Source organism: Sander vitreus, chromosome 20, assembly GCF_031162955.1.
Source record: "Sander vitreus isolate 19-12246 chromosome 20, sanVit1, whole genome shotgun sequence".
Lineage (NCBI taxonomy): Eukaryota > Metazoa > Chordata > Actinopteri > Perciformes > Percidae > Sander > Sander vitreus.
Genome location: NC_135874.1, coordinates 16,091,516 through 16,119,499, shown reverse-complemented (window position 1 = coordinate 16,119,499; position 27,984 = coordinate 16,091,516). Strand labels below are relative to the sequence as shown.

The 27,984-nt window shown below is 42.9% G+C and overlaps 1 protein-coding gene across 2 annotated transcripts; it reads right to left on the bottom strand.

Moving 5' to 3' along the window:
* Window positions 1-12: 12 nt before the first annotated feature.
* Window positions 13-27,776, bottom strand: tmem260 (transmembrane protein 260). Of its 2 annotated transcripts, none has more exons than XM_078277814.1 (16): window positions 27,353-27,776; window positions 24,050-24,081; window positions 22,323-22,474; window positions 10,819-10,996; window positions 10,595-10,708; window positions 10,113-10,292; window positions 9,935-9,975; window positions 8,577-8,663; window positions 7,100-7,208; window positions 6,631-6,803; window positions 5,157-5,328; window positions 4,235-4,374; window positions 3,428-3,604; window positions 2,197-2,250; window positions 1,843-1,927; window positions 13-1,701 (listed from the first exon to the last, which is right to left on the bottom strand). In XM_078277814.1, the coding sequence occupies exons 1-16, from the start codon at window positions 27,459-27,461 to the stop codon at window positions 1,441-1,443; spliced, it is 2,064 nt and encodes a 687-aa protein (XP_078133940.1). In that variant the 5' UTR covers window positions 27,462-27,776; the 3' UTR covers window positions 13-1,440. The 2 variants fall into 2 exon arrangements, with proteins under 2 accessions (XP_078133940.1, XP_078133941.1); XM_078277815.1 differs by having other exon boundaries at window positions 27,660-27,775.
* Between the last annotated feature and the right edge of the window lie 208 nt (window positions 27,777-27,984).

Genomic DNA, 27,984 nt, shown 5'->3' with positions numbered 1-27,984 from the left:
AAGGGTCCAAAATGTATTAAAATAAACTTTATTGAAATTTTTGAATTTATAGAAAGTGGTTTCCTTTTTTTACGAGAAATCTGTGCTACAGCAGATCGAATCTCATCATCTAGCCAGCTAACCAGGCCTGTGAACAGAGAGGGCAGATTACATTCTGAGAAAACTACACATGCACATACTGTCCTTCACTTTCTAGTGGCATCTCAAACAGCAGGTTCTTTTAGCAGTGTTTTAAAACCATATAGCAATAGACTGGTTTGACCTAGTGCAACAAATGTCATGGCCACAAGGTTCATTAACATCAGCACCAGCAATTAGATTTACAGTGTGTAACTGAGGTTTTGGAACCTAAGAACACGCCAAAGACCAGTGAGTCTGGTCCACTCACTGCGTTTGTATGCTACATCGTCTCTCCAGCAACCCTCACAGGGCTAAAAGTCCTGGGAGCTGGGAAGCTGACAGTCTTGCGTGTCTACGTGTGTCCCTGGAGTTTGCATGCCTTTGCGCTTGTATGATGATCGAAGTGCTTTTCTTTTCAGTGTACCCATCGGTTTTTTGACTTATGTGGTTCCGGCCGGGAAAAGGCTTAAGCATGTTCACACACACGTCGACATGCAAACGCTCACAACGCACATGTACACAGAAATGCACCTCTAAAAGGGTCTCTGGCATTGTGACATTTCACATTTCATTTAAATCCATTAGGGATTATTGCCCTCCCGTTTGGAAGGAAGAGAGGGGGGAAAAAAAAACACTCATGGAATCCATTAGTTTTAAACATTTAAAGGACCATCAAAGATAGACTGATGGAAGGATAGAGGGGTGGGCGGATGGGTGGGTAGTGCTGGTTCTACGGAGTGAGGACTGTGTGGCACAGCACAAGTCTGTGCTAGATTAAACAGACGCTCTAATCCCCCATTTCTGCCCCCAAATTGGTTTTCCCTCAATCTCGGCCTTGCCATCCTAATGTGAGAAAAAGAGAAGTAGAGCAGTGGCTGAGGCAAAATAATCAGCATGTTAAAAGCTGTGAGAGCAGAAGAGGAGAGAAAAAAAAAAGAACGAGATGTAACGATAAAGCAATCGAATGGGTGACTTTAAGGGGAGCACGCAGTTTGATTGGGGTCAGTCAAGGCTTCCTGAAGTCAAGCTCTGGTCACCTGTAAAACGTTCATCAAATGAAGCATTGCCGAGTGGTAGTTCTCTGTGCAGAGTTCTGCTTGAAACCTATGTCCCAGTACGTGTACATTAGCATTCCTCTTGACTCCCAACCTCACACGTCCATTTTGGCCAAAACTTGAACTAAACATTATCGTTCTGGAGCACCACCTTTAAACCGAAAGAAGAGGGACATTGGCTCAGACTTCGTCCCCAGTGCCTTGCACTTCGGCTGGGCTCGCGGCACACTGAGTGTTCCAGCTCAATGTAGGTCTCTCTGGGTTGTTATGGGGTTTGCCTCCGGCTCTGGCTGAGCTTGTCTCTCTCTTTGAGCAGCTGAGTAATAGCCGAGCGTATGGCCGGCGTCTGGGGATCTGTGGGTTCCTTCTCTAAGTAGAGACTAAAGTGCTGGGTGCTGCAGGTCAGCAGGCTGTCTGGACTGTAGCCCCGGTGACCTGAGCGTAGCAGCCTCTCACAGGCCAGTGCCAAGTTCTTGTCCCAGTTTGGAGGGTAGTCTGAGTGAGCTTCAACAATCTCCTTATACAGCTGCCGAGCAAACACACAGACATATACACACAGAAAAGCAGATGTTACAGCAAATAACAAAAGAAAACTTGTACGGCACTTAAATCTGCCCCATTATGGTTAATGAGAGTATTGTTGCATTTTTGTTGAGGTCAGACTCACAGTATAAGACAGCTCAAAGAGGCGAGCTTTCCCTTCTCCTTGCATCCTTTCTGCCAGGTCAAACAGAAAGAAAGCAGTCTTCATCCTGAAACAAAGCATGGAGGCTCAGGGCTAAGTGCTGGATGGATGAGCCATGCAGATCCACACTCACAGACGCACCACTCCAATGGAGTGATTTATGTAGATGCCGCCACCAAATAGAATGTACATGTAGATGCTCTACCACACAAGACTGGTTTATGGAGATGTTCTAGCGGGCTAGTATGCATCATGACGCAGCTTTTTATCTGCACGCTAAAGTATACAACCTCTCCAAAAAGGAAACCAGTGTCTTTTGTAAAAACTTTACTGTACCTGGCTTGCCACATCTCCTCATTTGCAACACGCTCCCAGGATGCAGGATGGAAACTGTTCACACATGAAGAAAAAAAAAAAAATTTCTTTATCTAAACAGCTTCAGGCGTTGGCTGGTGCACAGTTCCACTAACTATAAATTATTATTTATGTGAATATATTGTTCCACTCGACTGTGCAGGTTTTGATACACTAAACATCAATGTTTGCTGCATAAACATTAAATGACTGAGCAACAATACCAGCTAGCACATTAGACATGGAGTAAAACCACATCTCCCTTTTTCACTTTGTTGACTGTAAACACTTGACCTCTTCTTCAAAAGAATATTTTACTAGGGTTCCCAAGCTAATATTTGGCTTGTGGGCATCAGCGGACACGCTTGTCGTGGGGGTGTGGGAAATAATGTCACAGTATTCAGCCGTGGATATCTAAGTGAATGAAGGGCTGCTGGCAACAGCAACAGAATTTGGAGCTTTGACTAATTCCACTTTTGACACAGTTATTGACAAAATGCAATAAGAAACTCATTATTTTTCATCTTCAGTCTCATTTCAGATGGCTAAGGGCCTTATGTCTTGCTCTGGTTGAATTCACAAAGAGCTGGATCACAGCATGGAGAACACAGGACAACCTCACTGAGGGAAGCTCTGTGGAGTCTGTGGAAGGGTGATTGAGAAGACCACAGAGAGACGAGGGGGCGAGGAGATGTTGGTGATCAATTACGTGGCGAGGACTTATTAGTTGGGGTTTATTATCTTTCTGAGTGACTCTTAGTTGCATTTAAAAATCATGAGTTGTTTTAAACAATAAGCAAAATGATTCTTCTAGTAGGCTGATTTAACCTCTTAAACCCAACTGACTTGCCATTGGACCAGTCTTTACAAAGTCATAATGTTGAGCTAAACTCCAAAGATAACAAATATGTCTGGCTTAACTTTAGAGGAATGTGTATAAAATGATGCACAAGACGTTGAATATTTCCACTTGGTTCTGCCGTAAAAAACATGGACTTTTGTGTTTCATTTCATTCAGTGTTAACATCATATTGCTTCAATGAAAAGGTGGAACGAGTTGATAGAGTACCTATGTTATTGTCAAACAGTGTGAAATTAGGTGAATTGTTTCAACCTTAAAGTTACTTAGGAGGAATAGGGGAAACTGCACATTTAGGGGTGAAATACATACCTGTGGAGAGATGTTAATGATTCTGTATATTTGTGTATGCACCTGTTGTGTGGCTCACTCCAGTTGTAGATGTTGCGAGTTCGATGGACCCACTTTTCAGGGTGAAACTGCCTCTGAGCTGGCACCAAGTAGTCACACACACCCATGGGCCAACGAGAAAAACTATGTCCCCAGCTTGGGTCTCCATCAGGCAGCCCAATGCAGGCAAACACATGCCTACTGCAGAGAAACAATCAGAAAGAGGCTTGTTCACATACTCAATTATTATCCATGTAAACACCCCTCTTTTCCCAGGTAACTGCTGATGATGAGACACACAGGAACACCATGCAGACAAACAACTCCTCACATCCCAACATTTTCTAGCTTCTCTCCAATCCTGTGCTGCTCACCAAAAGGCTCGGACTGAGGGTTAATCCCATGGGTCAGTCTTGCCCCACTGAGAGACAGGCATGTTGGCCTGACAAACACTGCCCCCTGGTGGGCTTGGTATTAACAGGTCTCCAGCCGGTTTCTGAGTCTCACTTCCACTTGGGGGGGCGAGTGATGAGAGTAGGGAGCAGCAATCAGTCCAGAGACAGTTTAACCAAATCAAGTAGATTACTCGACTTCTGTAGTTCATCAAACTCCTTTTATGGCTGCAACAGTTCTATGGGCTTATCTTCTCCCTGCACTCACCGCTGCGTCGACCATCCCACTGTTCTCTGTCTCATTAGATCACCCACTTGTTCATTTGGACCATTGTTGCCCTCCTAATTCACACTCTCTCCATTTTACACTCTTCTATTTATCTGTTCAGACCACCCTTTTATTCTCTCTCGGCTCTCTCCCTGTGTCTCAGTGACTTACTGTGTGTTGTGGGACAGAAACTGCTCCAGACTGAAGGTGTCTTTATCCTCGGGGTGGACCGGGTCCCACCAGCGGCCAGGAAAGTGCACCCCAGGGTGGTGCTGCGCCAGCTTGGCCACATACCAAGCGTACGTCATCATCTAGAAAGAAGAAAGAGTACCACCAACTCCGCTCAAGCCTTTGTATCCCTGTGATTAGCAGTTAAAGTACCACTCAGAGTACAATTCACTTAAAGAAAAGGATTTATTGATTTATTTAAGTTGCTTTAACTCCCTATTTGAGGTCATCAAAGGGTTTTTTCTTTTCCCAGTTAAGAGTCTAAAGTTGGAGGCTCTTGTTTTCACTTCTTATTTTCATTACATGCTGTCCTAAAGCACTTTGAGATATACAAACTTATGATGTACATAATGACTGCATGCCCAACTCAGAAAGCTTGCCACAGACTTCTGGACATTAGGCTGTAATTTATTGTATTTTATGAATTTCAGTCAGTTATTACACAGACATGGTACATTGCTATTTTGTCCAAATCTTTATTTGAAAATAAAGAAATCCTTTTCTGAATTCTATCTTTCTTACTTGACAACCAAAAGAAACTGAAGCAATGTTGTCATAAATCAAATTAGCAGCTTATAAACATGGACACAGAGCATATCATTTCAATACAATATACACAATGCAATGATGTTAAACTCTGTGTTCTTCTGGTTGGCCAGTTCAGTATTCCTATTTTTATACCTATGTTTGTTATACTACTTGAACTGAACACTCAGAAGGAACTTTTACTTAAGTTGATTTTTGGTTCTGAAATTCAACTGTTCCTAATAATACTAAATTATTACTTTTGATTTTAATCAAATATCAAAACTTCAATGAGAACAGCTCAACAAAGACAAGACGGTGGAGAAATCACAGCTCTGACCTCCTGGTCGACCAGACGTGCATCGGGCCGTACACCCTGGCAGTAGTATAAGTAGCGCAGGGAGTTTCCAGGCAGATCTCCTCTAGTCAGGATGATTGAGTCTGTTGGGAAGGAGGCCAGAAGCTCCCTGCCGAACCTCTCGACCACATGGTTTCTGCTCTGATCGCACTCCCTTAGGATTATCAGCACATACACCATCATATTGTATAATATTAACAAAACACAAGTTGTGTTTACTGGAATTTAAAATAGGGGTTGAGTGCATCCTTACTCCTGCTTAGAAATGTGTGTGATGTGTACCACTGTGTGTATGCGAGTGCTTGTAGGTTCACTTTAAAGGTGCTCTGAGGGTAAGTTGTCAGTGCCCCCGCCCCATCCCCTCTGCAGAGCGCTCTGGCTGCCTATCTAATCGTGGGGAGACAGGTGTGATGGGTCTGACAGCACAGGCCATGCTCTCCTCTTGATCAAAGCCGCTCAGTGATGGCTGTCTGGCACTCCCCAGTACTACGCTGGTGTAATCTGCCTTCTCGGACAGCTAACATCTCAGACTGAGCTCTGTGAGTGGAATCTATGTGCTAACCGTGCCTCTCTTTAGCCCCTACCATGGGGTGAGCAGAGAAAAACCTGACATGTGGAGTTCAGACCTGCAGTGGAGCGCAGAGGAGAAACAAATCAGGTTGACTCAGGGAAAACTAATGCATGGGGATTTTAGAATAAGAGGGGAGTTTTTTTATTTCACAACTTTACTAAACGGCAGTATTTAAAAGTAACTTCGGATAGGGCTGCTCGATTATGGGAAGAAAAATATAATCACGATTATTTCGGTAAATATTGAAATCACGATAATTTAACAGAATTACTCGTTGACGTCTGGAAAGATGTTGCAATTATTAAACTTAAAAACGGTGGATAAAGTTAAATAAATCAACAGTAAAAAAACATACAACTGTGAACTTTGCCTTAATACTTTTCCTTTAAAAACTTTATTTTTTCATTCAGAACACAAGACAAAATAAGAGTTTACTTGCAAAACGTAATGAGCTAAATAATTGTTATTCTCGATTATTCTGTTTTTGTGATCATTGGGAATATTGATCCCTAACTTCGGACACATTTGGCTCTAGTATAGTTACTGCAACAGGGATATTGTTTAGTAAAATTGATTCAGTATCAGGACAACCAAAAGAAACTTTAAAACAAGAGCAGCTTGACAAACTATTAGAGTTCACTGGTGTACTGTGATCACAATCTGTGTCCCACACCTAAAATGCACATTTACGCCAACAAAAATCTTAAAACTTAAAGTCAGCATTTTAATCTCATAGTCATTGTTTCATTTGAAACCCAATGTGTTGTTTACCCAAACAATAAAATACATAATATTGTATCTGATATTTGTTATATTCTGACTACAAAGTATGTTTTCATCACACCCAACAAGAAGTTGGTTATTGTAACTGTGTGCAATGCTCACCTGTGATTGGTGTGCACCATATGTGCCAGCACAGCCATGGTGAGGACCCAGCCTGTGGTCTTCCACACCCCCCCACAGCCCAGCCTCCTCTCCAGCTCAGTGTGTGTCCGGCTCAAGCCGAGGCCTGCCAGCACACACACGGCAGCGTCACTCTGGAGCCAGAAACGCTCAACCTGCAGGAAGTACACACACACACACACACACACACACACACACACACACACACACACACACACACACACACACACACACACACACACACACACACACTTCATTCAGTTTCATTGCTTTTGTTTGGATTTATTTGTGTGTACTGCCCACTGTAAATAGATTTCTCATAGGAAATTGAACTGTAATTGTAACTCAATGCATAAGCATGCTTTTTAGACCACTGCAGGTAAATGAAAACATCAGAAACACTTTGGATTAGAGAGAGGATGTCAATTTGAGTTGAAGTCTCATGGCTCACCACTCCAAGCAGTAGGGGTCTGCTGATGTCCAGGTTGGCTCTCCAAGCAAAAAACAGTGAGTAGACCACCAGCATGGCAGTCAGCAGCCAGGACACTGAGCGACACATCCTACAATAGGAAAGGCCAGTAGTTATTCAGTTTACAAATATTTCTCATTTTCATTATCACTTCATGAATATTGTTCCTTATACTCCTGGGCTGCAGCTTCCACATAGCTAATCTTGTTTTGAATAAGTCCATAAAAACATTAACGCAAGGATGGAGATCACAAGCCGGGGAGAAAATGTATACGCCAGCTAGGGAAGAGGTGCATGATTGATTTTCTAATGCAGACTGAGTCATAATGAGCTGGTGCCAACCGCTGAATCACAAACTCATTACAGTACAGCTGTAAAATGTACTTATGCACTAAAAAGAAAAGGCGCTACCCTTGTGGGAATAACATATCATCATCTGAACCTGAAGAGACACTTTCAAGCCAGAGAAAATTACTTTTGGTTTTCCTGCCAAAAAATGTATCTAACCGGTTCCACTGACTGCCCACTAATGCATACTGTCTCTTCACATTGTTGTTACCTTGCACAGCAGCTGGAGAATCGCGGGATCACATATCACACGAAAATCCATCTCATCAGGCTTCAAGTAAAAGCGTTTGTATCGAACCAATCAGTGTCCGGTGAGGAGCAACTGGCAGCTACGGTGTTGGTATAGGTGTATGTGTTCGTTCAAAACAACAATGGCGGACATGATAACAGATGGTTCATCCAATCACCTGCCAGGTATTTTTTGAAATGCCTGCCCTTTCCGTTTTCAATGACGGCTTCTCAGACGTTTATGTGGAACAAACCATCTGGCTCAACAGGATACACATTATGCACAATTAGTTTAAAAAAGTAAATGCTGATTTTTTTATTTAGTTTAGTAAAATGTTCTGATGTTAACATAAAAATAGTTTCACTCCACATTTCAACATTAGGAAAATTAGCATTTGCATGGCTTCCTTTTGGCATCGAATGACATGACCTTGCTCTTTTTCATCTGTGTGTGTATGAAGCCAAGTTTATCAAAGTGCACCCCAGGAGAGGGGGGGGGGGGGGCGGCCAGTGCACTACAGAGCCCCAGGGCTACACTAGGCTTTATCAGCTCCACCCTACAGACCACAGAAAAGGCACTGCTTTAATGAATTACTGGATCACACCGCCACATATAAGCAGCGATTTACTTGTACACACACACATTTTTTGAAAATCCAAAATACACATTAACCTCTCTTGATTTGAATGCAGAGCCCTGCGACAGCTTGACAGTTAGGTGCCTCAGTGTTTTTTTGTATTCTCTTTTTCTAAGATCAGCATTTTGTCAGTGGTTTTGTTCCCTGTCTTTTACTCCAGGGGATTAGATTTTTGGTTGAAGTGGCTGCTGAGATGTGTGTGACAGAGTTTGGTGTTTTGTATGCCGGCGTCTCGCTCATCCTACCTGTCCCATGAGGAGAGGAGAAGGCCTATTCCTGCCAGCACCAGAACAGGAAGTGAAAGGTCTTCCAGGCAGTGGTCCAACTGGGCCCTGCACAAACACAAACACACATATAACATATATGATGGACACCAAAGACAAGCTCAATTACCCTCCCTGCTTCTGAACTCAAGGACACCAATTATTAAATGCCCTCCATCCCCTATCAAAACAAACTCCTTGGACTGTGCGTTCCTTCTTTCAATCGGATTGACAGATACGAATGACTGTGTCATCCACCCCCAGCTGTACCATCCTCTCCTCACAGTGCCTGTCAGTCACAGAGCGCTTGCTCAGAGCAGAGAGATAGTTTCCTGCCTCTTCCTTAATACCCATCTCTATTTGAAAGCTTATTGAGTCTCTATATCTACCAATGTACACTATGTGTGAATGTGCTCACAAGCGTGTGTTTGTGAATGTCAGCTTCTCCAGCGGGTTTACGTCTCCAGTGCGACATGCCTGTCATGTTCCCCTCTCTTCCCCATCTTGAAGGTGTGCTTGTCCATCAAGCAGCAGGGGTGATGGGAAGGGGTGGGTGCCTGGCAGAGGGGGGGCTGGTAGTGGGGGGTCTTAAGATGCACATGCACCCCCATCCCGTCAGCTGGAGAAAGATACCAGGAGAGGGATTGCAGTAGTGGTGGTGGTAGCAGGGAGCAGGGGAGGAAATCGGGTGGAGGAGGTGGGGGGGTTGCTGGAGTGGAAAAATACAATTTCTCCAGCTCTATTGCAGTGTCTGTCATCACAGCCTGTCACGCTTAAACACCAGAGCTGAGTGATCATTTCAAACTGCTGGAGAAACAGAACACAGAGATTTGGCCCTCTAAGCAGGTTCAGTTCTGCTTTGATGGGAGAGAGTGGAATGGGAAGAACAAAAGCTGCTGGGGAGAAGAGAGAGAGAGAGATGGGATGCAGAAATGACTCTGGGCTCTCAGAACAGATTGGACTGTCCGTGGTTAAAACTGTAAAACACAATAACCGGCGCAAAAAGTGGTTGGGTCTCCATCTGTAGAACCATGTGTGCCCGTACTGTGCCTCAGATCAAATCCACAGTTTTCTCTATTGGTTCTTTTTCTACTCCATCTTTAAATCTAAAGTCTAAGTAGAAACAGACACCAAATAAATGACTTTCTGAAACCCAACGATCTGACATTCACGCCATGAGCCTTCCAGGAAAGACTGTCTGAAAATATGCGGCGCCATCCAGTTCAATTCAATTTAAAATACGTAATAAACAGTTGCATTTAGAATTTAAATGTGTGAACAATTCAGGAAAAAAGAAAGACAAAAAGTAATAAAAAAAAAAAAAGACCAACCAGACTCACTTTAGCATTAAAGTCAGGTTTACTGAGCTCTCCATCTTTGCCTGCAAACAAATAGAATAAAATGAAAACAATTGAATAAAAAATGTCACCAGAGCACATATACAGACTAATGGCAAATGATTTAAAAAAATCTAGGGTAGTGTGTTAGATTTATTACAGCGGGGCAAGCAGCACGTACCAAACTGAATGTGCCATATTCAGACCTCAGCAGGTGGGTCAGCAGGCCAGACAAGGTGGTCTGATCCCCCCAGCTCCAGCGGGCTGTGTTGAGGTAGGAGGAGATGGGCAGGTAGATGTACGGCAGAAAGCCAGAAAGGAAACACACTCCCAGAGACACAAGTCCCCGCAAAGACAGCTCCTGTTGAGATTGTTTGGAGAGAGAAGTTCTCAATCTTTGTATATTCTCCAAAATGGAAGTAAAACTGACCCACATTCAAAAAAGCAGCATCCCAAGAAACAATGTTTTAGATTTTTGTTATTACACATGACTTGATATTTAATATACAGTATGGCAAGTGCCTACCCTGAAGATGGGATGGCAGCAAGAATGGGGAAACCTACTGTACAATTATCCTTTTCTTGCCTGTCCTAAGGTTTCTTTAAACACATATTTAGAATGTGTTCTATGAGAGCTTTTATAAATAAGACCTCAGAACTTACCCTGAGAGAGTAAAGTCGGTGAAGGACCCAGGGAATGATGACCAGTACATACAGCACCAGAGTGTGCTGGTTACAGAGCCCCAAGCCACAGCACAGCGCTCCCCAATGTGCAATCTGACAAAGTCAAGCATTTTAGTACAGCACTGTGAGTTCAATTTGAAGTTATCCAAAGAATGATCAGAGGAAACTGAAAGACAGGTTTCCAATGAGGGTGAAAGAGTTACCTTCCCCCTCTGGGTGGCGTTTTCAGCACAGTGGAAGCTGGCAGACAAAAAGAAGAGCAGACCAACAAAAAGGTTGTTGAGGGCGAAGACCTCTGCCACCATGGACCACTGCCAGCTCAGCCTGGACACAGCGAACAGCCCTCCAGCCAGTACTGCTCCGGGTCCAGGGCCTGCCAACCTGACAGTGAGGGAGGAGAGGCCTTCATAATTATACACTTACTTACTATTATACACAACTTTAGAAAGATTTGCACTTTCCCACACAAACCGAGGAATATATTTTGTGTATTTAAAAAAACCCATACAGTACCTGATTCCAACCAAACTGAGTAATCAGACAACCCAATATTCAAATATACTTACTTTCTGTTCTTAGTCACTTTTAAATTTAAACTTTTTCTGTATTTTATTTGATCCAAGTTATACTTCACTGACACAGAAAAGGCAAAACAACAAAGTCAGCAGCTTCACACAAAATTAAATTTTTGCAGTAACAAAAGCTACCACTTCACCCAGACTAATTTGGGGACCCATTATAATCTTCCCTCGACCTAAGTTTGCTTTTCGGACAAGACCTTGAAAAACACCCAGTGAATTGGGCCATTCACGTATCATGAGAACTCCCTCCCCAGCAGCCAGTTGATCTTGAGCAGACTGGCACAGAAACGTGGCAGAGATAGCACTTTATCCTCAGCTTCTTAAATATAATGTGTGCACAAAAGTTTCCCCTTCCTCCTCTCCTGTACTGTCTCCATCTCCTTTGCAGTAATTGAAGCAAACTTGGGATAATCTGTCATACGCTAAGACCCACCACTTACTAAAAATGAGAGACAGAGGGGGAGAGAGAGAGGCGACAAATGATGGGGAGAAGGGAAAGAAAAGAAAAATAGTGCAGAGAAGTGTGCGTTAAAGGGGTGAGACAGCGTGCGGGATAAAGGATGAAATATAGAAAAGGGAAGAAAAAAGTTCAAGAAGAGAGAGGGGAAAAAAAGAGAAAGGAGGGGAAAAAAGCAGCCCAGTCCCGGCATGCTGGCTCTGAAATATGAGCAGGCTCGACAATTAGGGAAGTCAGGCAGTATGGCCCTTTCCACCATTGTGTGGAGTGGCTTAGAGTCCTCATCAGCCTATCAGCTAACTGACAGGCAGAGAGCTGCTCTATTCAGCACCGCAGATACAAGCTGCAGGCCAAACGGCTGCCAGGTCCCTTATGACCCCACAATCCCTTGCCGGTGACAGCTTCAAGCTCCATAGCAAATTAGGCGCTCTCACATTACAATCGCAGAAGACAGATTCCATTAACGGTATCTGAAATTGAGTAGAGAGCAGGCCCGTTATCAGACCTGACTCATAAGCACCGCCATTAATCACAAGGCATGATACCATTTATACATTTCCAGCTCTCTGCCTGCCGCTGTGATAGTCAGCCACAAAAGGCCTGATGAGACTTAGGCTAGGGGAACAATGGAGCTTTCTGAGGAAAGCGCGGTAAATCAGGAAAAAAAGGAGAGGGAGAGCGAGAGCAGGGTAGAAAAAAAAAACTCTTGCTTGCTGACTACTTCCCCTTTTTTTCTTGGGTTTTCTCTCTCCTTCTCTCCACTATTTTTCCTCTGTATTCACTGTAAGGCGAGCTTGGTGAACGTGTGTGTGTGTGTGTGTGTGTGTGTGTGTGTGTGTGTGTGTGTGTGTGTGTGTGTGCGCGCACTTGAGGGGAGGGGCGGGCTGTGTTGATGGGGCGTCTAGGAGTGGGTCTTAATAAGAGATAGCAACGTCTTTCTCGCTGCACCGCTCCAGGAATTAGTTGTAACTTGAAGGAAGGATGAAGAAGGATGGGGTGGAGGGGGGCAGATGGGGACTTTTGTTGAGGTGCAGAGACCCCCCGCACCCATAAATTTCCCTCCCTGCATGACAATTAACCCACAGCTCATACACCTAGCAGGGGGGCTGATTTTGGGGCAGCACTGGGTGCAAAACAGTCGTGGGGGTCCACGGACAAGGTTATTACACCAAGGATGTCCCTGCCTTGAAGCCTCGTCCGATAGTCAGGCAGCACTCGTCACATATTCAGAGACACACACAAACATGTACACACACACATTCCGGTTCTTCAACTTCTTTAGTCTCCCAGAGCGCCTGACAAATCTCTCTGTTAGAGCTCGTCAGTCCATAAGAGCCCAGTGATGTGTGTATAGTGCTGCTGTAAATGACCTGTCTGTCTGCGCGGGACCACCTGGGTCCCAGTCAGTCTCTCAGCCTCTCCACAGCTCATTCTCCAGGCTGGCTGCTCCCAGGGCGCGCAGATAAAGCAGGATACATTCTGACACCAGAGTGGCCGTCTTCCCTGTTATCATGACTCAATGCAGTGCAGGATGCTGCTGTGCTGAAATGTTGTGGCTCAGTGACAATGGCCTGGTTGAGACGTGACAGGAGAATAACACGGCTGACAACGAGACTATACTACCCTGAACTGATCCACCCTGCCAAAATGGCTGTGTCATCATTACTTGGGTAATTAACTGAATCAAATATTATGCATAAAGCCTGGAACGAAGCACAAACCTGGTAATACATGGTTAGAAAAGGAAATTACCAATAATTCAAAAAAATATTTAATATAATACAAAACTATTCTGAGCACAAGTTCAAACTGAAAGATCAAAGGTAAATAAATAAACTAATGAATGACAATGATACAACAGGCTTTGGTAAGCAATGCCCCCTTCAAGGACACAACAAAAGCTCAATATAATCACTTTGAAGTGTCAAAATGGGACGTGCCTCATTTACCCCCTCAGTTCTACAGTATGGGCCAGAGACGTGCCAGCACCAGTGTCTGTGCTAAATAACAGCACACAAAAAGCCTACACCAGCACTCTGCACTGAATAAGGCTTCACAATGGAGCTGGCCAAGGGAGCCACTGTCACACACCACCCCGAGGAACAGACAATACCACAGCTGTGCCATCGCGGATCAGCGCTACACTGTTCTCTAACCGAGTAGTGGTTTGGGAAGAAGCGCTGGAAAAGAATCACACATTCCTGAAGAGGGTAGAGAGCCCGAGAGAGGAGGTGGCCTGCTCGGGATGAGGCTGAGGTTTCCAGCTGGCCCTCGCTGACACCCTAGGGCTCTCCTCTGGCCAGAACACGAGGCAGGGTACTTAGTAGCTATTATATGACAGTGGTAAGTGTCTGATGCACTGCTTTGAAATTTCAAAGCCAAGTAGCAATTGATATACAAATTAAACTTTGAAATGTTAAGTTACAGTATGTGCATGTGTCAGGAAACCAAATAATAACAATTACACTTAGGGTTGGGCATCGTTAAGATTTTAACAATTCTGATTCCAATTCCGATTCTTCCTTTCGATTCCGGTTCTTGACGATTCTTGAGTCCGATTCTTTGAGGGGTGGAGTTGAAACAGGTCACATGCCTATTTTCACAAATAAGAGGAAAGTTTTATTTTGAGTCAATGTTGGTTTGCAGTTTTACAGCTTTTTCAACGTAAAATAAAGCCACACTAGAGCGCTGCTTACTGTGCTCCAAGGCTGCAACACAACAAACAAACCTGGCCGCTTCGGAAACCAAAACTTGCGCATATTAAATTGGGAAGCGATGATCGGATTTGAAACCAAATCCTCTAAACGATTCCAATAAAGAAACGATTCCGATGGAATCGTAATTTTTGAAACGATTTCAAGTAGGAATCGGTTCTCGATGCCCAACCCTAATTACACTAAATAAAATACCACTAAGTGTTTTAAAGCCAGTCAGTTGTATGGATTAGGGTTGAGCAATAATGTCTTTTCAGTGAAATCGTTTCATTAAAATATCATATCATGTTATCATTTTAAAATGATAATACACTCCTCTAATTTACACATGTAGTTAAGTTTACTTGTCAAATGGAATACTAGTCAGCCTGTGAAAACAGATGTGTAATGTCTTCTGTGGCTTTGAAGAAGCTCTCCATCTAAAAACAATAACCCTGATGACATCAGCATTATTATGGTTTGGGATTTTTAGCAGAAAGCCTGTGTTAGAAACTGGGGGCGTGGACCTAAAAAAGACAGGGACATTTACCAGGCAGAAACAGTTTAAAGACAGATTATATGGAGTTGCATTATGGCAAATGTAGAATCTAGTGTTTTGGATGCTTAAGCTATACTTGACACTGAATGTCAGAATATCTCATCCCAACCTGCTGCTTTGACTTTGAAAATTCTTCTTTTAAATTCATCTCCTCTAACTTTATGGAAGTGCAATACTAAATCACTGGAGTGCCCATTTAAATTAATGATTTCAAGCAAATTGTAATTAAAGATTAACCGAATGATATGTTATTGTTTTACGTGTGCAATGACTATTTGTTATGTAATTTTGCATAAAATTGCCATAAAGTACACAACATTTCTAATATCTAATATTACATATTTTGAACTCATTAAGCTGTTCTCATCTGTTTGTATCATATCTTTTTCATTTTTCCAAATTATTTGGTGGAAAATTCTTTAAAAAAATCCAATAGTCATCACCAAAATATCACATTATTGAATAAATAATATAATACATTATTTTATTCTTTCAGTATTGCCCAGCCCAAACCTTTTTTATAACTGACTTTCAAAACAGTATATTGGAATCTGGGATGCCACAGCCTAATTTTCAGCCAGTCACTAAACCTGGCACTTCCATGTCTTTCCTGCCTCCCTTGGTGTGCAAGAGGAGGATGTTTGCTCAAACAGAGAGGAGGGGTAAAAAAAGGGTCCAGGCTCTGCTGCTCAGAAACCCCTCCTCCAGGAGACCGCTCCAGTGCTCCAAGTGCGTGTAAAATTAATCACCACAATTCTGCTCAAACAATGCAGCCACTGACATGACAATTTCTTCCAGAATGCCATCTTAATCTCCACCCAACACACAAAAATTACAGGAAGAGGAAAAAAAAAAAAAAAGAAAAAAAAAAACTATTTACAAAAATCCTGTGTTTATGCAATTCACTGAATGCCATTTTTATTGCTGCTTTTTCCAACAAAGTCATTAGGCACACACCAGTGATACACAAATGTTGCTGTAAAGATTCCATTAACTAATTCTGGGTGAATTGTAATTGCCGAGTCTGATCCGTCTCCGTGCCTGGTGCCTTATTAAGACTGCCTGTGGTGGGTGAGAAATGTAATATTGACGTCCGAAGCAGACACAATCTTGGGCCCACGGGCGAAAGGAATATTAAACTGGTACTGTATTCTGCTGTCTATCTAGCCCTCCTCCTCTCTATCCCCATCCCATAGCCAGTAATGAGGAAATAACATCTTCATTAGACATCTGTTTAACTGTATTAGAGGATGAGTCCTGGGGGAACCATTGGTCATGCTGAGGATGAGGGAAGTAAAAGAGGTCTGTTGGACTACAATATGACGAATAAGATCCTGCAGAAATGTAACAAAAGGTCCAGAGATTGGGGCCTTTTAAATAGACAAACCTAAAATTGTCTTCTGCATTTTCAGGGCAAAATAGGAATGGGTGTATTATATATTGCCACTTGGGTAGAAGATTTTATCTGACCATAGCAGATGTGAGAGGGAGGGGCAGCTTTGCCACCTGCAGGGAGAGGTGAGAACATTATCCAACAAAACAACTCTATTTAGCTGTTTACGAAATATAACAACTCACACACAAAACTATGCAAATGGCTGTAAAACAACAATCTCCACACACATTGCTCCTGACATGACCCCAACAAGATACACACAACCCCACCCCTGTGAAAAAACGACCCACCTGAGCAGGGAGGGAAGGCACCATCAGGACCATATGGTGAAGTTCCTTATAAGGAGCTGGGGACGTAGCACAAGGCAGGGGATGGCACACCGCCCACCCTCAGGTCCACTGAGGTATCAGCTGTGCCACATGGGCCAGCTCTTGGTAGGGGAGCCTCTCGCAGGTGTGCTTTATGTTTTTAGGGCCGCCATGGAAAGGGGAGGCCAGGTACCTTTGGTGCGCTTCAACAGTCTCGTTATGTAACAAAAATTGATGACTGTGTTGTGAGGTTGTTTTTCTGCTCTGATGGCTGTCAGAACACTAACATGTCTGCAGCCGATTTCTCAGGAAAAGCTCGGGAATGGAGAGAGATTCCTCCCAGGTAGCAGAGATTCAGAGCAGCTTTAGCAGATAAACTGTGAAACGAAAGAGCACAGAATACCAAGCTGCCTGGATTATCCCACTATAAAGTGTGCATTCCTCTAGAGACTCTTGGCTAAGGCCTTTAGCATTCCACAGGCAAAATGTTTCTTTCTGTGAACCTCCAAGTGCAATCAATAGTAATTATCATTACATTCACCATCCTCAAAGGCTTGTCAGGCCATGGTGGGAAAACATAACAAGACATGCAATTTGGCCATCAAACCATATGATCAAGCCAAGAGAACTGTAATTGACAAATCAAAGGATGGCTAAGTGCTACATTTAAACTTATGCAAGAGAGAGAAGTGGCTTCCAAGCCTATCAATTTACATTCCCCCACATTAAACACGGCAATCTGGCCGACTAATTTAAATTGATACATCAAAGGCTTGCCATGTTGGGTGTACTCCAGATGAATTTCAAGGTCTTACAATTTACTATTTGAGAGAAACTGCCTTCAAGTACCCATATTAACATTTTGCCATCTGAAAATAATCACACAAAGTGATGATTTGTTTGGGGGGGGTCTACTTCTCAGCTGATGCGAACCTAGAAATAAGAAGTACTGAAAAAGTTTGTAAGGGCCTCAAAGGGACAAAAACGACAAAATACATCTCAGAATTTAATTATGTTGGGGGGAAAAACACAGCAAACTGACGTCTGCAAGGATGGAGCAGGTACGAACAGGTGTCAACTGGTCAGTTTTGGCATTTCATCTGAGGGAAAGGCCTAGCCAGACAATCCCTGCAGGGATGTGGCATGACATTAGGGTTGCACGATATTGACAAAATGTGATATTGCGATATCAATTTCGATATTTTTAAACATATGTAAAATAACAAAAGTTACTGGAAAACGCATCAAAATAGATTCATAACAAATTAAACAAGTTTTCTTACAACGCAAGGTTTATTTCAACTGACGGTCATATTGGACTAGTACAACATGAATAAATAAATAATGACCATGTCTACAGAACAGGACGTGTTTTACTGGTTGTACAGTATAAAAACAATAAATAAAAAAAGAACAGGACACAACTTTTCTTTCGCTTCTCTGATTCATTCCGTTTTGTTGTCTCTATCAATTTCTTCACTTACACTGTCACTCTGTTGAAATCTGCACACACATGGTACGCTCCAAAGGGTTTGTCACGTAGTGGACCCGTGCGCTGACGTGCACTAACATGTGCAAGTGGCACAGTAACTGGCCAATAGGGCTGTGTATTGGCAAGAATCTGGTGATACGATACGTATCACGATACATGGGTCACGATTCAATATATTTCTATACTATGCGTATGGCGATATATTGGGAAGTATAATTTTAGAAAAACTAATATTTAAAAAAAAAAAGAAAAATACATGATGTTCATAAAAGTCAAAGAAGTTTACTTTAGATAAACAATTCAGTACACAGACAATCAAACTGCAAGTTTGGGATTGTGGTTCACAGGTTCTTGGTGAGCAAATTTGTATATGCTTAAGTAGGCCAAAGTTCAGCCATAGCTACATTGTTAGCTTCTAGCAAAAAGTCAGGCACTGTTAGGCAAGGACACTAGTGGTGCATCTCAGCATAGTCATCTAGCGATAGGGGGTTTAAACACAACATAAAACGTGAACCACTGTCTTACATGAATATTTAAATTTTTTTTTTAAATATCGATATAGCCTTTTTTTTTTTTTAAATCAATACAGTATTGCAAAATAAAATATTGCGATACTCCGGTGTATCGATTTTTTCTTACACCCCTACTGGCCAATGAAACATGATCATTATAGCGTTTCAAACGGGCTCTAAATCGAACACAACTAAGCCACACAGCCAATGGACGGGACGCAGCGCTCCACAAAATATTGCATACTTATTGCGACACTTTCGATATAATATTGCGATAACGATATTGAGTCGATATATCTTGCATCCCTAGATATAATATTGAGCAAAGTGATATAGCGATAACAATATTGAGTCGATATATCTTGCACCCCTACATGTCATCTGTGCTAGTCGTCTTGGTATGGTCAAAGCACCCAATGCCCTCCATGCCAGAACCGAGAGGGAGGTCTTGACCATCAGAAAACCCTCTCCCCCCCCCTTTCACCCTCATCATCTTGTGCCCTCTCCAATAACCCCTCACCAGGCAGAGTCTGCCAGCTGATCCACAGCCACAAGCTCATCCCAAAAAAGGCCCTGAGTAGATAATGACTAAAACCTTTATGCTATTTTTCAAATTGAAAGCATAGATTATACGTTCATACTTAAGAGCTTATATGGTGTGACTGGGTACTCTAGCTGAAGTCCTAACTACCCATCATCCCTTGTTGGGGAGTGGGTAGGGTTGGAGGTCCTGATAATGACTTTTTACTTGACCATGATCCAAAATTGGATCTAAATCCCCAGAGATTACAAACAAGGCTACAGTTAACATGCACACTGTGAGCCAAATATCACTCAGACTGCATGGATATTTTCTGGCCCTCAAAATAGCTGTCTGTAAATGTCTGGCCAAGAACAGAGTCCAATCCTCCAATTGACTGGTAACTCATCTAATGTATTAAGACTAGGGGGGCAGTATGGACATGAAGCCTAAAAGCCCCAAAGAAGTCTTCCTTCCTTTTCTTGTTGTCCTCTCTTTATTCTTTTCCTGTCCTGTCCTGTCCTGTCCTGGAAAGAGTGGTTGGACCTGGTAGGGTGTAAGGCTGATGCAGTCTGGGCTTAGGGCCAGTCCCCTGGGGAGCACTTCCTCCCAAGCCCCTGCCCTACTGCAGCAGGGCTGACCCTATACCCTGACCTACTCCGGACCACCTGCCACCTAGCACACACTGGCCAAGCACACAGGAAGTATGCCAACAGGGCTCGACAGTGCGAGCGTTTCACTCGCATTTGCCACTAAACATAGATGTGTGCTAACTATAAAATGTATTTACATTTAATGTATTTTTATGTGCGAATGCCCTAACATTAGGGTATTTTCACCCTTTCACCGTTTTTTTGCAGATTATATTCATAACGAGTTCAGACCAAAGACTCGCGACGAGAAGAGTTGATACTTGCAGGTACTTGCACTTACAAATGCTCCGGTCTGCAACGTTCTGAAACCCGCCAGTTTACACCAATGAGACGAGACAGTGTATCATCTCTATAGCAACGACTCTCTGTACTTCTGTTCTAACTTTCAGCTTTCCGGGCTTTTTTTGTAGATGGATATCATTTGTAGCGTCTTAAAATATGAATGAGGATAGTGATGGTGAGATACTTGCTACAGCTGCATTTCTAGTACTGATGAAAACAGCGTTTTATTCTCTGTTTCACTGCCGCTCCCTCTCTTCAGTCACTCTAACTCGCTTGACCATACACCGTGCTCGCGGGCGCTCGTTGAGCCTCCGTCTAAAACTCTGCCATTTCCACCAGCTGACAGTTTGTAACTGAAATAAAATGGATTGTGGCCGGGTTGGCTCAGTGGGTAGAGCAGGCGCACAATACTGAGAGGCTTATGCTTTGACGCAGAGGTCCAGGGTTCGAGTCCGACCTGTGACGATTTCCTGCATGTCTTCCCCCTCTCTCTCACCTTTCTCACCTAGCTGTCCTGTCAATTAAAGGCAAAAAAGCCCAAAAAATAATCTTAAAAAAAAAAAAAAAAAAACTAAATAAATAATGGGTTATGGATCATTTTAGTTCTATAGTTTGTAGCGGACTTGACTATCTGAATTCTCTATTGGCTGTTGAAACAGGTAACTTCCCTTACATTCTAAAACCAGCCTCTGGAGACTTGACCAGCTGAGTCGCAGCGCCACTATCAGCTGGCTTGAGTCGAGCGGAGACAGGCCGGTTCAGACCGCTGCAACTTTTCCCTGCAAGGTTCTAAAACAGTTTTGTCTTATCGCGAATTAGACAATGACAATAACTGAACCTTGAACCATACACTGTTTAAAGCAGTTTTAAGTATAAATAATTAAATAAATACAGTTGGAAGCAAAAATTATTACAAACCTAGTATACTTTTTGTATTCAAATAAATGAAATCACCTTCCTTGCAAATGTCTCCTCGTATGTCTTATTAAGGAAAAACACAAAATATTTGATAGCCTACATGCTCATTGCGCACCTAAAATTCTTTATGCGTGCTGCTTGGCAAAAAAAGTTACTGTCGAGCCCTGGTCCAGTGCCGAGCACCTGGGAACACACAACTTTTCACCTGCTTTCTCCCACTATGACTGGGTCATCACAGCTTGCCAAGGAGTAGAGCAGGAAGAAATTACATCATATTCAACAATTCCTATTCTGGAAGAGTAAATTAGAAGTATATGACATGCTTGGAAATGCCTCAGTATGCATAAACAGTGACAAAAAGGAAAAATGTTGACACTAAGCTGCCACCAACAATGCAATGTGGAAAATTACTAAGATCAGCAGAAGGGTGATGTAAGGTAGTCTGGCCAACCGTGGGAGATAAACACACACACAAAGACGGAACTGGTAAAATACTCCTTACGTGATAGGGTCAGCAGCAGGGAAAACTGCTGGGTGGGAGATGGCAATACAGAGACCGTAAACTGTGTTCATGACTGAGTGAGGGGAGAGATGGTTGAAGAGAGGGGAGAGGGAGGAGCAGAGTTAGTGACCCTGTTCCTCTCAGACCCAGGAGGCAGAAGAGGGAGATAAGAAATCGTGCCATGTCAGGATTGGGAGCATGCTGGGCAGTGGGGGGGCAGGAGAACAGGGACGTCGAGGTGGGGGTTGGAGGGCGCGATAATTGTGATATACATACACACACACGCACGCTCACAACGGGTGGCTGACGGGTAAACAGGGCAGCGCAGGGTAGTGGGAGGGAGGACTGTGGCTGGGCTCTGCTCCTGAATACTGAACAGAGGATCAGGAACGACACTGCCAGACTGTCAGGACCCAAAAATACCACTCTCTGTTCTAGACAGCATCAAGATGCAAAATGTCAGTAAGGGAATGTTTAAAGACCTCCTCCACTCAAAAAAAAGGTCTCCTTTTTATTGTTACTTCCCTTGGATGTTTGACTTTTGCTATTTAGATTGATGCATGTGCATCATGTCACTAGAAGGTTGCTGTCAGATTTCTCTTTTGAAGGGGGACACTTTCTCTGTGCTTTCCTGAAATCTAAGTTTGAGACATATACACACACAAGCACAATTTTGTGACATCACATCTTTTGCAGATGCCAATTATGAGAGAGAGCTAGACCACTTAAAATGCCCTGTCTGGGCATTATTTTAACTAAAGCACATTCCTTAAAATAAAAGCACAGTAATCGCACAGCAGAGGAATAACTCAAACACATTAACAAATTGCCTACCTGCAGACAGTAATGCAGAGGGCACCGCAAGCTGCAGCCCCCAGCAGGCTACTCATCAGGTTGACACTGTGGGCTGGAGAAAGTGAGGGCAGAAGACACATAGCCAGGCGAGCTAGTAGGGTAAAGACAGGGTATCCTGGAGGATGGGCCACCTAAGAACAAAATGACAACGTATGAAATCCAAATCCAGAGACGCAATGAGAGATAAAGTCACTGCTTCAAGAGAGCAGCACATAAACAAGGTAATGCTTTATTCACGATGTGCTTGAGTAGACAGCAAGCTAAGATTTTGTACTAGTATATAGGATTAGGAGGAGTGTAAAGAATTTTGAGAAAAAAAACAAGGATAAAAAAGCCAGAATGAGAATAAAGGAGGTGACCACGAAGCAAGAGTGAAGCAGTAAGGTTGTGTTATTATTACTACCCACGTCTGACTGAGTGGGTAATCTAATTGCTCTTCTGCCCTCGGTAGATGCCAGTAGTGGTGTGCTGTAGAGCTGCAGTAATGGAAAAGCAAGACACACCTCCTCTGGCCAGACTGCAAACTGACTCTGCTATGATACAAGAGCCCTCCTCACCCTCTCTTCCTCCCTCGTCTCACTTATTTTCCTCTGGCCTCTTCCCAAGGACAGTGTAGCTCCCTAAAGCCTGTGGTAGAGCACGTGGTGCTCACCAGCCCCAGCCCCCAAACCACCTCCGAGCCGCAGTCATTCTCGCCTGGGGGATCTTTGCAATCACAGCAATTAGCCGCTAAGTCTCCTCCACCCAGATAAGGGCTCAGTCATTAAACACAGGCTCATTCGCTGGCACTGATAACACGAATCATGCAGGCAGGGAGAAGGGGCAGCTCTTCAAATGAGCACAGAACTGAAAGGTGAGTGGGACTGCCTCGCCAGTCACCTCAGACACAAACAACTCCACCCAAACCAAAGGGACAATTTAGGAACAGAGCATGTAGGTCAGGAGAAGTCAAAGAGAGAAAGAGAAGAAGTAATGTAGTGAACAAAAGAAAGAAAAAAGATAGCAGACAGCTTGGTGAACTAAGTGTTCACGTCAGACAGGTACGTGACTCCACCAAAATGAGCATCAGTTAAGAGCATGTGGAGGAGGCACTGTGTGGCCGAAAGGAGTGGACAGACATGCAACAGAAGGACAGCTGAGGGACAACGGCCACAGGGAGCATGGGGAGGCAGAACTCTGGAGCTCTGGGGATCAGAAGGGGGGGCCAGCAGCCTGGGGCCCAGGGACGGCCTGCAAGGCCCTGGGGAGGCCTGAAAAGCAGACAGGGAGGCCACACGGACTGCAGCACTAACGGCAGGATTACTGGCATAGTGACACCGACACAGCCTCCCTAAAAGGATCACAGCGGCGTAATAAACTTTATTAAATAATAAAACTTATTATAACTGTTAACCCGATTTAGTTCATTCTTCGCGGCTTACACACACACAAAAAAGAGGGGTGGATATAATAAGCCTTATACCGTACATAAGGCAAAGCCTACAAAAGCCATCGCCTTACCATTGACTTTAATTGGATTTGAAAAACGGGTTGCAAATTATAGCATTCTCTACTTGCAACTTAGTAAAATAAGTGTATAGAAAAGAAGGGGAAAACCTGTGGACTGAAAGTAAATTAATCTGCTTTCTGCCCATGCTTAATTAAACTTCCTTAATGCTTATAAGAGTTAATGAGTGAATTGATTAAACAATACAGCTAATACTTACCCCCAGCTCACAAGCAGTGGTGATCAGCTCTCCTGTGGAAGAGAATAGGGAAGGAAATTAATGTAAACCCAATAATTATTATTAAGAGACAAGTCTGCTCCCAAAGTTTTCCCAAATCAAATACTTGCACTGGGGTTTTGCATTAATTTGCCAGGATCAAAACCTACAAATCTTCCCAGTGTGACATTTCCTAAGCGGCACGCTCATTCTCTTCATCTCTGGCTTCTCCCCTGATGCTTCCCTCCCCGTCTCCAGCACACACAGATATAAACACACACACACACACAAACCATTAGACTCCCTCTCCAATGCTCTGTCACACAAGGACACACATATGCTGATCTGAGAATAATGCTTCCAGTCCCATCCTCCCCATGCATCAGGGTCCTTTCCCTTCCTTTTTTTACTGCCGCTCTACGTGCCTCTCTCCTGCTCCCACACTCCCAATGCCTCGTTTAGTCCGTTGGGCAAAAACAGAAAGGCAACGTTGGTGACAGCATAGAATGAGGTAAGCTGTAAAAATAGGAGCTGGTTGCACAATTTTTTGACAAGCTCTGTGTGAGGCGCAGAGAAAACCCATAAAAGCTCTTTGAGAAAGCTTTAATGTATCTGGGCACAAACACATTCGTGCCAGAATACACCCAGAGCGTTTCAAATTATACTGATTTCCTACCCAATGTTTGCATCTCCCACTCATGAAAATTGAAATTTGGTTCAGATTAAATGACATTGATAAATGTTTGGGTTCAAGACAGCTCCCTCTACTGGTACTAGATGGTTAGTCATCTTCTCCATCCAATACAGCCAATAAAACAGCGACCTAGTTTCCTGCATCAGCAGCACTGACAGGACAGTCAGTCTATTACTTCACCAGCATACAAGCTACAAGTAGGATGCCTAGTAAATTAATACACAAAGCCTTGTAAACAAATTATATGAAAAAGGTAAAAATTTTGACCAAAAATGAAAAACAGCAACAGAGTAGAGGTGGTTATTTTCAGTCAAAGCATCTATAAGTTTTTATACATGTTCAAAATAAACATTTCAAGAGCAAGGACATTGAACAGAACAGCTGAGTTTCAGAAGGCATTGGCTGCATCACGTATTTTGCAACCTTGCCGATACAGTGAATTATTATGCCTAAATTTCTGCCACATGAGGAGCCCTAACTCTTATCACTCTAATTGACCATGAAGTCAGAACTCCTCCACCTGCACAGCTTAAATGTTTTCTCAGCTCCATTTCACCTGGCATGAGCCGCCAGCTACCTGCCATCATTTTACATCACACTTTTTCATCTCTCATCGGTTTCTCAATTTCACTTATTTTCCCTCAGTAGTGGCACACTTTTACATTCAACACTGAGAACCTCAAACTAATACTGAGCCAAAGCATCCATCTCAGTGCCACAGAGATGCAGTTCTGCAGCCCCAATACTAAAAAGGGAGAAATATTGACTCAACAGGGGAGCAGAATCGGTGCCAAGAGTCTTTGTGATAGTGGAGCATGGGCACCCACACCAGTCTTCCCATAATCCCCATCATTTCCACACTTCACATTCCTAGACAACAGCGTACCCGCAGGGCTGTGCTCAAGCCTCTCCAGGGCACACCACACCTAAAGAGATTAGGACACAGAGACGGAGACCTGGAGAATTCGGAAGGGTGTTCAGCTGGCACTATCAGAGCGGGCATCCTGCACGGTCCCTAAACACTGTGGAGAAGGGGCTGGCCATTTTTTTCAAAGGCTCCATTCGCTAGACAGCAGCACAACCAGCAGGGCTACTCAGCGCTCCAATTGCCTGTGCAAAATGTGCATTCCCCTCCACAGCAGCTTGTATTCCAGAGCAGCGAAAACCTAACAAGCAGAGCCTTCATGCCATCAAGTCCACATTTACAAGTTTGTAACCTTGCTATCACTTCTAAACACTGTAATTGTGAAAGGCAGTCCTTCATAAACTGCATTACAAAAATGTTGGAAAATATGTTGGCCTACAACATAGGAAGGTACTGAGTGAAATACATTTGGGTCCACTGTAGAGGCTGGTTAAAGAAGAGTGAAGAAATTAAATGTATGCATACACACATTCAATTACAAACAACCCATATTATGTATAAGTCAAGGGCTGTCAACAATACTTTGTAATTACAAATGATGTTTATATTATCCACCATGGCAGTGCAGTCAGTGGTAGAAATAATGCTCTAATATTTTCTTTTTCTTCTAGCTCTGAAGAAAAAACAGCCAAAGTTAGTCAAATCATTATTGCAGATTTGTAAAAGGGAGACAATTTTGACACAGTCAACTTTCTAATAACTAATAAATGTTTAATTTCAGTGCAGGTGACTGAAATTAGGTTTGGGTCAAATGGGAAAAGTTAATATTGTAATAATTATCTTAGCATAAACTCATTTTAATTTTGTTAATCCACTGGGCCAAATTTGTTTTTGATCCTGACATCAGAGTATCATTAAAACATTTTTAGTTTCAAAGGAACCTTCTTATCACATCCTTTCAGTCAAAAGTAACACTGAATTTCTTTTGTAGACATTATCTACATTTTAAAAAGCTTTCAAAACTAATTTATTTAATAGAATAAATTAACTTAGTTGCCCCGCCAGGGCAGAACATTCATATTTGTGTCACCAAAGACAATGAACACAGTAAAAACAATGAAAGCAATATAAACTTCATAAATCATCAAAAATACAGAACTATTTGTGCAATAAATAGGCTACAACTTATGTAATTGAAATCTCAGGGCATGGGGATATACGTTTGTTCATTATACTGACTGCACATGGTACAAAGAATCCCTTATATATCTTTTTCTTTACCAGAAATGTTGTCCAGAAGGCATAATTTCAAATGTATTAACACTATTCAATTCTGCCTTCATCAATATTAAATAAATAGCACAGAGTAGACTGTGAAAAAACGGTGCTGGTGTTTGAACTATGTATGTTCTTGCAGGTAAACTTAAAGCTATTAATTACGGACCTATGAAAGCTCTCTAAGAATATAGCTTGTGTTTCTTACGTCATTAAGCTGTGTATTTTAAAATATATGTATTAGTGTATGTTGTTTTGAAGCAAGCTGTATGTTTCTCATATTAGTATAGGATTGGGTTTGTCGATGTTATGCACCTGTACCTGTAGTACCACCATAGACTGAAGTACCACGGACAGCACCCGCTTAGCTGCAGGAGCTACACCAACAAGGAGACACACGATTGGCTGCCTGGTAACACAACAAAGCCACATGACCAGGCGAGCATTAGCTAGCTAGCTAGCTAGCACCAACCTGAGTCTCCACCGGGGACAGTTCTCTGCACACAGGGCACATACAGAGCGGTTACACAAGCGACAGTAGTGCCTGTCAGTATCCAGCTTGTCCTCTGCTCCGCAGACATTTTTCTTTATGGATAAATACCGATGGTTTTCAAACAACTGCGACTAACTTGCGAGCGAGCTGCCGTTAGCATCCATACATTTCGGACGCTGGGGACTCAAACATAAAATAGAACTGTAGCTAAGCTACCAGATACCTGTAAACCGATGTTAGTCTAGAGCTGAAGTAAAGTTAATATGCCATCAAGTAAATACTTAACTTTACGGTATAACTGAAGGTTAGAACAGTTAGCTAGCTAAATTGAAACGTTTCTGTTCCCGAGATGAAGCAACTTAGTTCACGCCAACGAGCCGAGGTAAACTCGCGATACTACCGGACGCGCCATATTTTTTTTTAAAGTTACAGCAGTCATTGAACTAGTTGTGATTTTATATTGTAGCTGAATACATAACAATGCATGTTTGTTGCAGCGGATGTGTTGCTTGTAGAAAAACCATGGATGTAAAATGGTCTGCAGCACCTGTTGTCTCCACAAGCACAACGCTATTTCTGTGTAAATTCATCTGAAAATAACTAAAATAAAA